At 37.1% G+C, this 10,698-nt stretch overlaps 2 protein-coding genes across 2 annotated transcripts; both read right to left on the bottom strand.

Annotated features, from left to right (window-relative positions):
• Window positions 1-698: 698 nt before the first annotated feature.
• Window positions 699-3,644, bottom strand: LOC122042310 (ras-related protein Rab11D-like). The gene is made up of 2 exons (XM_042602346.1): window positions 3,255-3,644; window positions 699-1,361 (listed from the first exon to the last, which is right to left on the bottom strand). Exons 1-2 carry the CDS (start codon window positions 3,473-3,475, stop codon window positions 929-931), a joined length of 654 nt encoding a protein of 217 aa, XP_042458280.1. The 5' UTR covers window positions 3,476-3,644; the 3' UTR covers window positions 699-928.
• A 1,795-nt stretch (window positions 3,645-5,439) lies between these two features.
• LOC122042309 (alpha/beta hydrolase domain-containing protein 17C-like) lies at window positions 5,440-9,088 on the bottom strand. Its single transcript, XM_042602345.1, has 5 exons — window positions 8,310-9,088; window positions 7,677-7,713; window positions 7,139-7,375; window positions 7,006-7,053; window positions 5,440-6,172 (listed from the first exon to the last, which is right to left on the bottom strand). Exons 1-5 carry the CDS (start codon window positions 8,615-8,617, stop codon window positions 5,918-5,920), a joined length of 885 nt encoding a protein of 294 aa, XP_042458279.1. The 5' UTR covers window positions 8,618-9,088; the 3' UTR covers window positions 5,440-5,917.
• Window positions 9,089-10,698: the final 1,610 nt, after the last annotated feature.

The following is a 10,698-nucleotide window of genomic DNA, read 5'->3' as shown; positions in this document are numbered from 1 at the left end:
TTCATACTTTAACCAACTCTCAGGGGTAAAATGTAATTCACCTAAAATAAAAAAGATACGCTCTTTTGATTATTTCGAAAAAATGGGACGCCTTTTGATTTTTCCCCCTTATTTATTCTCAATAGTTTGTGTGAATTTCTAGTTCGATATCTATAATTGGATCAATTAAGCTACTGGTTTGATGATCTGAAGCTTTTTCAATTTGATTTTTAGTTCCTTCTGAAAACTTCAAGTCACTATGACTCATGCAGTATGCATATTATTTAATTTAGTAAACAATTGAAAAAAAAAACCTTTTCAAGAATCTAAACAAATAATTAGCCAAATTATAACGACATATTTTATTACTTCTAATGCATCAAAAGGAAGGGGGGAAAATCAATAGTAGCCCTTGATCAATAAAACACCAGCAACATATGAAATGACCCACCTTCGAACATACTGCCATTCCAAAAAGTTGACAAGTATTATGCATAAGAAAAAGAAAGCAAATGTGAATTTGATATTCTAACTCTTTGACTTTCTAGTTCATGCTTGATTCATGACTTGAACTTTTAAGGTGTCCAAGTTTGACAAGTTAAACAGATACAGGTTTAGGTTCCTGATAAATTTAACTTATGCCAGAGAGATCTTAAATATAAACATAAAATAACCTCCAAAATAAACAGTTTTCTATAGTCTGATAAAACACACACTTCTAAATTACAATGATCATTCTAATTCAAAATATAGTAAACCCTAAGTCACAATTTCGATATCGAAGCAAGTTTGCAGTTACAAGCATTAAGATAACAAGAGCTCAGTTTTTATCCATGTTCAGGTGCAGGATGAGTAATTTAGAAAGAAATAATGAACTCAAATATTACACATGAAGAACTTAAATAATGCATCACAAAGAGAAAGCAGCTTTTGAGAGGCATCGAGACTACTAACTTGAACAGCAACCAAATCTTTTCACTGCAGAAGAATCATCCTTGACGTTTATTGTTTCGCCTTTACTTGGTACAGAAGAGGCTGTTTCGTCACCTGCCTCGACTGCCTTCTTGCTGACAATGCGGTAAATCTGAGCCAAGACCTCTTGAAATGCTAAGTCAACGTTTGTTGCATCTAGTGCAGAGGTTTCCATGAAATACAATGATTCGTTCTCAGCGTAAGCCTTGCTGTCTTCAGTAGGAACGGCAACAAGATGACGGAGGTCTGACTTATTCCCGATCAGCATCACCACTATGTTAGGATCAGTGTGATCCCTCAACTCCCTCAGCCAACGGGCAACACTATCAAATGTAGCACGTCGAGTGACATCATACACGAGCAATGCGCCAACTGCCCCTCGATAGTAAGCACTTGTTATTGCACGATACCTACAATCGTCAATCAAATTATGTAACAAAAGAACATTCTCTCATTCAGAAATGTACCGAGTAATGCTTTATATAGTTACAATTTGTGTAGTTAGTTGAAACAAAATCTCAAATTTCTTGGAGTATTCTCATTGTTTTGCAAAAACATCCTTCATTCTTACATCTAAAACAGCTGGAAAAGTGGTACTTCATTTCTTCATGGTTCTCCACATTCTTTAACCTACTCTATTGTGAAGGTTGAAGATGCTGATGGCTGCTTGTTCTCCACAAGAATAATTTGTCAAATGCCTGCAACTGATAGAGGTCAAGGACTACTCTTCGTCCTCTCCCCTTTTGTCCCCAAATTTTTCCTATTCAGTGTCCTCAGACCAATGTTAGACTTGGGATTTGTTAGAAATGAGGACACAAGGATTTATTAGAAAAAGGTTTAAATTTAGGATACAGATATGAGGACATGATTAATCTTAAAAATTTAAATACTAATATTAATCTAATTATGGCTAAAATTAATCTATTAAATTAATAATATAAATTAAGTATAAGAAATATAAGTTTCTTATATTATAAACTTACAAGATTATGTTATAATAAGATTTATAACTTATACTTAAGTTATATAAGTATATATGATAAGTCCAGTTTATAACTTAGGTATATTTGTTTACAATTTATAATAGCTACAATATGTTATAGGTAACCTAAACCTAAAGTTTTGATTTGTTCAGCACAAGTGGAAGATGTTGTCGAACTCATACAACGCTGAGCTTCTCTTCCTTTCCATGGCATGATCTCAGCATTGCTTGTCACTGACAATGGTAGGTAAACTTCCTCCCTCTCCGCTTGCTCGGAAATTGATTTTCATACCTATATTTGTGTCGTGGTGTGTTAACACCAGTACAGGAGATGTGATTAGTCCGAGTACCAGAGGCTCAGACCACACCAAATGTCAGAAATCTTATGGTATATTTCAAATAGTAATGCACCCAAGTATGACAATTAAAACAATGTATTTCTCTCGCATTATGACATGTTTAGATATTAACTTTGGCATTAACAACTGATTCCAACTGTGGTATTAACTTTGCATTATGACATGTTTAGATATATCAAGACGGTTTGACTCAGACTAAGTAACTGACCTTAATGACCTTCATGTGCATGAAATAAAACATAGACATGAAATAAAACTCAGACCTCCTGCTTCGGTGCCATGTAAAAATAAATGACTATCTAATTATGCCAAAAGCTCTAAGTTGTTAGAAAAGAAACCAATTTATACATTTATATGGACCACTGAGCTTGTCCATATGGGAACAAAGCACACCTGTAGCCTCTTAGCTTCAACAATAGGAATACTGGTTGGCTTGAAGACTTGGATTTTTATCAATTTAATGCATACTATTACATAACTCAAGTTCTAAGATCTAACCAATTAATCAGTTGATTTAAATCAACAGAATCTGCTAAGATTTCACTACATATTTTTTCAAACTTTACTGAACAAAATGCTACCGCCAAAACAAATATAAGACTACAGTGACCATCACTCAGAACTTAAAAGGAAGTTGAATGTCATGTGTATATTGTCTTTAGTCATCAAATTCTTAGATACTAAACTATAGGACGCATTTTAGCTTTTGTTTTTCTGAAAAGAGGAAGTTAAATCTAACAGGAAAATTGTTGAGATAGTTAATTTATTTGAATCCACAAATCAGATGAAATTGTCAACTACTAGCTCAAGTATTGGCATAGCCTACTCCAGAATTCCCAGATCCTAGATCGCTTGACACAGAGTACCGAAACCGCAACCCAAGAAACAGATCGGCATCATTCCCCAAAAGAAAACCCTAAAATCTCTAGAAAAAGAAAAGGGGAAAAGTGAAAAACCGGTACCGTTCCTGGCCGGCGGTGTCCCAAATCTGAGCCTTGAGGACCTTGGAGTCGACGGTGACGCTTCGAGTGGCGAACTCCACGCCGATGGTGGACTTGGACTCGAGGTTGAACTCGTTGCGGGTGAAGCGGGAGAGGAGGTTGGACTTGCCGACCCCGGAGTCCCCTATGAGCACCAGCTTGAACAGGTAGTCGTAGTCGTCCTCCGCGCGATACCCGGCCATTTCTGCCCTCCTTCCTCCTCCCAACCGGCTCGCTCTCGATCAAGGTGAGGTTTCGGTGGATTGGAAGTGTAGAAGAAAGGGCGAGGGAAGAACAGGCGAGAGAGAGAGAGAGAGACGGCGAGAGGTGGAAGCTGGAAGCGGCGTGGGGTGATCAAAGTGGACCAAGCAAACGCGTACCCGACGATTTTACACAGATACGAACTCGGACGCTACGTTGACAATTTTGACCTCCACGATTGCAGAATGTTCCGTAGAAATATCCAAATTCCGCGTCATTTAAATCCGACCCGACAGTGGATTTTTAAAATAAAATTTCCAATTATATTATCGACATTTTAGTAAATGAGAAAGTTCCTCGCTCATTCAATATCCTATGTATCCAACTTTTAAAATTTTAAAAACACATATCATATTTCCATTATAGTTGCTTTTTTTTTCCTGTTCAATCAAAATTTCAGATGAATTGATTTAAGGATCTATATCATTTAAAAATTTATTTTTTTCTTAATTCATTTAAAAATTTACTAATCCCAATTTACATTCTTGAATTCATATATTATTGTAACGATCCGATTCATTTGACGACTTTTGGATCGTCGATCGTCGATCATCGACCTCCAGACTTAAGTATTAGAGTTTATGAATTTTGGTAGCCAAGTGAGCGTCACTCACTTGACTATCAGGATTCATAAACTCTAGTACTTAAGTCTGGGGAAGATAAAAAATTTATGGACCAGGAGTGGAAAGTCCTAGTGAGTAACGACACGATCGATGACCCGAGGATCACCAAATGAACCATCAAATATGTCGGATCGTTAATATTTGCGCACATCAATATATGAAGGTCTGAATAAATTCAGGAAACTTGAAAGAGTAAATTAGTTTTGGTTTGAAATGATTTAATGTTTTTCTAAATTCATTAGTAAATTTTTCATGAAACTAATTGATGTACTCAAAGGCACTAGGATCTTGATTCAGTACACACAATTAGAGTGCAAATGAATCTAATATATTTATGAGCTTTTCGAGTAAATTTAAAAAAATATTTGATTCGTATTTGAAATTATTGAATTTGAATCGAACTCAATATTCGATAAATTTTTCAATCAAATTCGATTTTATAATATTTTATTTAATTATTCCAAAGCCGCAAGGAACTTAATTGAACTCTTATTTTTTAAACACAATTTTAATTAAAATATGCTGAAATTAAAATTAAATAATTTGAACCAAATTTAAATTTAAGTCATTTCAAAATATAATCCGATTCGACTTGAATTGAGCTTCAAATAAATTAAACACAACTCAAATTTTATTTCAAACGGAGCTCGAATTAAAATTATTTATATTTTTACGCTTCAAATAAAATTCAAATGCCACGTCTATTTTTTTTTTATGTGATTCTATCTATCTATCGCTCTTAAATAAATATCTTCATCATGAACCTGATCTAGTTCTAGGACAAATTCATTGCACACTTTGTTTTAGCACGATTATCTATTTTCTCTAATGAGCTCATTTAATGATTATGTTTATTCTTTATTATTTTTTTTACTGCATGCTATCATTTGTTTCTCTAGGCCCGGTGTGAGTAGCCACGGGGCCTACATTAACTCCGTCTCTAATGGCCTATTCTATCTAAATTTTTTTTAAAAAAAATAGTGTTGATTATTGAGTATGATTATCCTAGGGCTTATGATTAAAAATTTCACTTCTTTTAAATTACTTTGTCGAGTTCAGATATGAAAAGGTGAAACTGATTCAATCATTTTAAATCAAAATTAATATATTTATAAAAGCCTCCTTAACATATTTATATCTTCACATCTGAATTTGAAGCGTAAATTAAATTTTTGATTGAGTAGCATACAAAATTTAAATGTTGAAAGAAAAGAGTGTATAACAAGGACGTGGGATTCGGCTATTTGCTTAAGCTATAGCATGGGCTTCGGTTGCAAAATCACTTCCGCAAACGAATTTGTATAAAATTTACATTCAAAGACGGTGGATTTTAGTATCCATGTTCAGTTTAGACGCAAACAGAAGAATAACATCAAAGAAATGGCCGATGCTATCTCTAGATGAGGTACATATTGTTCAACTTCCATACACAAATGGCAATAGTTTTCTACGAATCTATCTATCTATCGATCACCGGGATCCTTATCCTGTGCGTCATCTCTTGTCTGTCAACCTAAAGATGAAGCACAATCTTTCTCTGCTATGTCGATCATGGCTTGGTAAAGCAAAATCTCCTAGTTCTGTGCTGCACCTTAGACGGATCATATCTGTACTAACATTCCATGTAGATCTTGCTCTTGTTTTCCAACTGATCATATCGCCCAAGAAAGGTGCCACCAGAAACCAGTTGTATCCACAAGAACTGTTCAGGGAACTAAGGCACGGCTTGCAAACGAATCTCTTGAATTGTTAGTAAAAGCATCACTTCCTGAATCGCAAACACTTGTTGTGTTTCACTTCTGTAATGGCCGATGGGGGCTGACTGCTTTGTTTGGCTTGTTTCGCGGAGAGTTTCTCCATCGCACTGATAAATTTCTTTAGGTGTTTGATGTATTCGGGGTAAGTCTCTAAATTGCAATGACCACCACCCTTGATCCACAATGGATCATACTTTTCTTTCGAAAGTTCCCACAAGCGTTTACCATGAGTCCAGTTGACAATATCATCTGCAGTTCCCTGCATAAAACAATGTCCAATAAGCAATTTCTACATCAAGATCATAAGCTTCTTGAATGAGAGCGAAAGTGCATTTTGGACCAATTGACAAAACCAGATAAGCGCGTTGATCACGATGGTGTGAGTCAAAAGACTGGTTATAAGATGGCGATCCAACGGCACATTGACACTTCTACCTATCGCATATATTAGCTATTTTAATGAATGCTTGCATAAAACAATTACTCGCAAAAAAAGAGATCAAAATGTGTTTATATTTACCCACATATATATTCTACACTTTAAGATTGTAATAAGTAGTCTATATTCATAATTTTGGAAAACTACTCAAAATGCCTTACAAAAGGGGAGCCTCAATGCAACGGTAAAATTATTACCGTGTGACCTAGAGGTCTCGGGTTTGAGTTATGGAAATAGCCTCTTGAAAAGTAGGATAAGACTACGTACAATAAATGCTTCCTTAGGATCCAAGATTGACGGGAGCTTCGTGCACCGAATTGCCACTTACTCAAATGCCTTACACGGGATGATCTAGGTGAATAGCCACTTGAGTTGTGAAGAGAATTCTTATGCTCTTCGACTAACTAGGTTGTCGGTGCACAAAGCTCCCGCCATGCGGGGTCCCGGGTAAAAAAAGACTAATAAGTAATAAGAGATCTAATACTTCTTGCATATCTATCTTCTTCATTGTCTTATAATAGCACATTGCAAGTTTCATGAGTTAACGAAAAAATCAATAGAATCAAAATGGTATAATGATACACAGTTGCTGGATTCTCATATGCCACAGAAAACTAGATCAGTGGAAAATTTGCTGGGGAAAGAAAACTTACATGTATGACAAAAACTGGGCAGTTGACCAATCGAATTTTGTCAATATTCTGCAAAAAAGAAAAAGACTTTAACCTTAACAGCAAAATATATTTATTATGAAAAACTTAAGGAAAAGGAAATCCAACTCCTTACTTTAAAGATATCAAACCAGAATGTCACTTTTACAGGATACAGAACTCGTATGCCCGAGAGGATTGCGCTGTGGAGGACAACACCTCGCAGATTATGTAATTGCGAAGCAAGGTGCAATGTTGGCCCGCTGCCAACAGACTGACCATATAAGATGAGCTCCTCTTGTTTTACGCCATACTCTTTCTTCAAGAAATCATACACGGCTTCTATATCGCAGTAGGTATTGAATTCAGATGGCTTTTGCAAGGATGATGAAAGAAAAACATAGTCAGTTGACAAAAGCTATGCCCACGATACTATATTTTGGTTTTGTCGCTAATATTTCTCAAGACTACATGTAATATTAGCTAGCGCCATCCAAACTTCTATCTCATATTAATTTGTAAACAAGGAAATAGAGATTTGAATTCACATTAAGTTTCATTTTGTCAATTGGTTTTCAGTACATGCATCTAAATTGAACAAGGAGGTACAAAATAACTACGGGTAGAATATGAAAGGGAAATTTTGTGTTTCTTATGAATTTGCCAATGTTTACCTTCCCCGTAGACGCTCCATAACCCGAGTAATCATAACTGCAAAATGAAAATCATTAAATAGATTAAATCATGTGTTCGATCGTAATTTGACTTTTTTTTTTTTTTGAGCTATAAGAACTACAGAAATTAAGAAATATTCCTATGGCATCCATGACAAATGAAGACTGAGAAAGGATAATAGGAGGAGGAATGAAATTGTTACTTGAAGAAACTATCTCAGAAACCTAAGGTTGCAACATCTAAATTCAACCTTCTCAATTCAGGGGTTGCAAGATTAAAATTCAACCTTTTTAAGTTCAATTTCTTACCAAGTTTACTAATCAATGATGAAATCATGTAAAATTTCTCTAGAACAAATAATTTCTTTTTTTTTTCCTTAAAAAAAATGCAATCTTGGGGGCAAAATAAGGTGATCATAAAGCAGGTGAAAGAAAAGGAGAAACCTAGGGTTTGCAGCATCAGAATTCAACATTTTCAGTTCAATTCCTCAGAAAAATTCCTAATCAATGGTCAAATCATGAAATATTTCCCTAAACGATTTTTTTTTTTTGTCTTAGACCATGCAATCTCGGAGATGAAATAAGGAGATCAGCAAGCAGGGGAAGGGGAGGAACTGGTCTCGCTCTAGGTACCTCATGATGTTGACGCGGAGGTGGGCGCGGAGCTCGTGGAAAAGGTCAAGCATCTGACCGAGGTCGGCGGCGTTGCCGTGGGAGTAGAGCAGAGTGAAGCGCGCGGCGGGGTGGCGCCAAAAGGTGGCCACCACCCTGTTCCCGGCCTTGGTCTCCACCACACGCACCTCCACGTTCTTCTCCGGCGCCAGCCCGGACAGGCGAAGCCGTCCCTCCTCTCCACCCCTCTCCGGGAACACCTCATAAGTCGCCGGCTCCGGCGGGAAGAACGCGAACCGCGCCGCCACCGACGACGTCACGTTCCCCATCTCCCCCTCCCTAAAACTCCCACCTTTGTTCAAATCAACAGCACAATCTTCCTCCCCCTTTTCTTCCTCTTCTTTTCTTTCTTCTTCCCTTCTTTCGGCGCCGCCTCGCCGCTAATTTCAGAATGAGAGAAAGGAGAGAGAAGAAGAAGAAGAAGAAGGAAACCTGGTGCGAGATGGTGGCTTGCTATGGATTAAATTCCACTCTCTCCCGACCCGATCCGATCCTGCCTCGTCTCCTTCATCAAAGTGGGAGCTTGCACGCATCTGGAGGTGGGTGATGGGGAAGCGGAGGTTTGCGATTGGGTCAAAGGTAGGGAGGGGAGATGCGTCGGCGATTCAAAGGAGGACCTTTTCCTCCTCCTCGTTCTTGTCGTTCTTCTTCTTCGTGGCGGTGGTGGTTACGATGATCGAACGATGGATTTAGATAATGTTTAGTTCGATGGGATTGGACTTAGCAGGTGGCGACTCAGCGTTCACAAAGTTCGACCTTTTTATTGATTTAACTTACGAACAGGTCAATTTATTATATGCCAAAAAAAAAAAAAAAAGGACATCTTGATTATCCAAATTGTCAAAAAAAAAACATTTAAAAAAATAATAATAATAAGGATAAAAATGAAAAGAACTTTCTTTCTTTAGTGGAATACTGATAAATCATGTCAGATATTATCTAAACTTGCGACAATTGATCGGATCTTACATAAGTTTTTCATCGGTCGAGGAGAATTATAAAAGACGCTCATGCTAGGGATGACACGATTGGAAATCCGGATATAAAGGATTTTTTTTTTAGATTTGATTAAATAATTGAGTAATCGTATATGATTTTTTTTTAATTTAGATATGGAGATAGTTTGATAAAATCTTATATATATGTCCAATCTGAATATTCAATTAAATTATTAGTATAGATCTGATGCTCTTTTTATAGGATTACGGTATTGGGATAAATTATTTTTATTATTTTTATTATTTTTTCTTTAATAATTTTTATCTTTAATCTTTTTTGTTATTATGTTATAAAGAATTTGGTAAATATCTATAATTTTATAGAAATAATTCAAATGTGAAAAAAATACAATGATAGATGGTAATAGAATATTTGAAATATGGTATGGATATCTAATTCTCGACAAAACATATAAAATCACCTAAATTTGATTCATTGTCATCTCTAATTCCTCTTTTATTTATTATCAAAAAAAAATTATATCATCTCACCATTGAATATTTTACTTTCCAAAATTATTCTAAGGCTACATTTGATTGGGTGTAATGTAATCTAGCTTGTAATGTAATCAAATTTGTAATGTAATGTAATGTAATCTTGATTACATTACTACGTTTGGTAATGTAATGTATGTAATATTTGATTACAAAGGTGATTACATTCTTTTGTTTGGTGTTCATTATTTTTTATAAGGAATGTAATTCATATTATTATAAAATGACAAAAATATCCTGTGACCTCTATCGGCGGTCGCCACACCTCTGTCGGAGTTTGCGGTAGCCATCGGCAACCAGCTGCCGCCGCCACTGTCGGTCACCGCACCAGGCCACCGTCTTCGCCAATTGGCGGCGATGGGCGACGACAGGCGGGCGACGGCGGGCAACAACCAGCGAGCAACGGTGGCGGAGGCGGACGGAGATCGGCGGCCGACGATCGACGGCCGACAATAGACGGCCGGCAATTGGCAGCAGCGATGGTGACCGATTACCGACGGCCGGCGACGACCGGCGACCAGCGGCGACCGGTGATGACCAGCGGCCGGCGATCGGCGGCCGGCGACGGCCGGCGACCGGCGGCCGGCGACGGCGGCCGGCGACCGACGACGGTGGCCGGCGACGAAGGTCGGCGACCGGTGGCGGGCGACTGTCGACAACAGACTAGGGGTATATTCGGCATTTAAACTTTGGTGAAACAATGACCTCGTAATGTAATCGGATTACATAGCATTTGCTTTGTAATCCAGATTACAAATATTCACTACCTTTTGTAATTCAGATTACATTACATTACAAGTTTTAAATCAAACCAAACAAAATAATCGACTTTGTAATGTAATCTGGATTACATTATA

Source organism: Zingiber officinale, chromosome 2A, assembly GCF_018446385.1.
Source record: "Zingiber officinale cultivar Zhangliang chromosome 2A, Zo_v1.1, whole genome shotgun sequence".
NCBI classification, from domain to species: domain Eukaryota; kingdom Viridiplantae; phylum Streptophyta; class Magnoliopsida; order Zingiberales; family Zingiberaceae; genus Zingiber; species Zingiber officinale.
This window is presented reverse-complemented; position numbering and strand designations above follow the sequence as displayed.

What these genes read in the sequence shown, in the direction of transcription:
- LOC122042310 (XM_042602346.1), bottom strand. Translation starts at nt 3,475, where the DNA reads ATGGCCGGGTATCGCGCGGAGGACGACTACGACTACCTGTTCAAGCTG. An exon ending in GACACCGCCGGCCAGGAACG is followed by an intron (nt 1,362 to 3,254) that starts GTACCGGTTTTT and finishes TGACGATTGTAG; the next exon opens with GTATCGTGCAATAACAAGTG.
- LOC122042309 (XM_042602345.1), bottom strand. Translation starts at nt 8,617, where the DNA reads ATGGGGAACGTGACGTCGTCGGTGGCGGCGCGGTTCGCGTTCTTCCCG. An exon ending in CTCCGCGTCAACATCATGAG is followed by an intron (nt 7,714 to 8,309) that starts GTACCTAGAGCG and finishes TTCATTTTGCAG; the next exon opens with TTATGATTACTCGGGTTATG. An exon ending in ATGGAGCGTCTACGGGGAAG is followed by an intron (nt 7,376 to 7,676) that starts GTAAACATTGGC and finishes TCCTTGCAAAAG; the next exon opens with CCATCTGAATTCAATACCTA.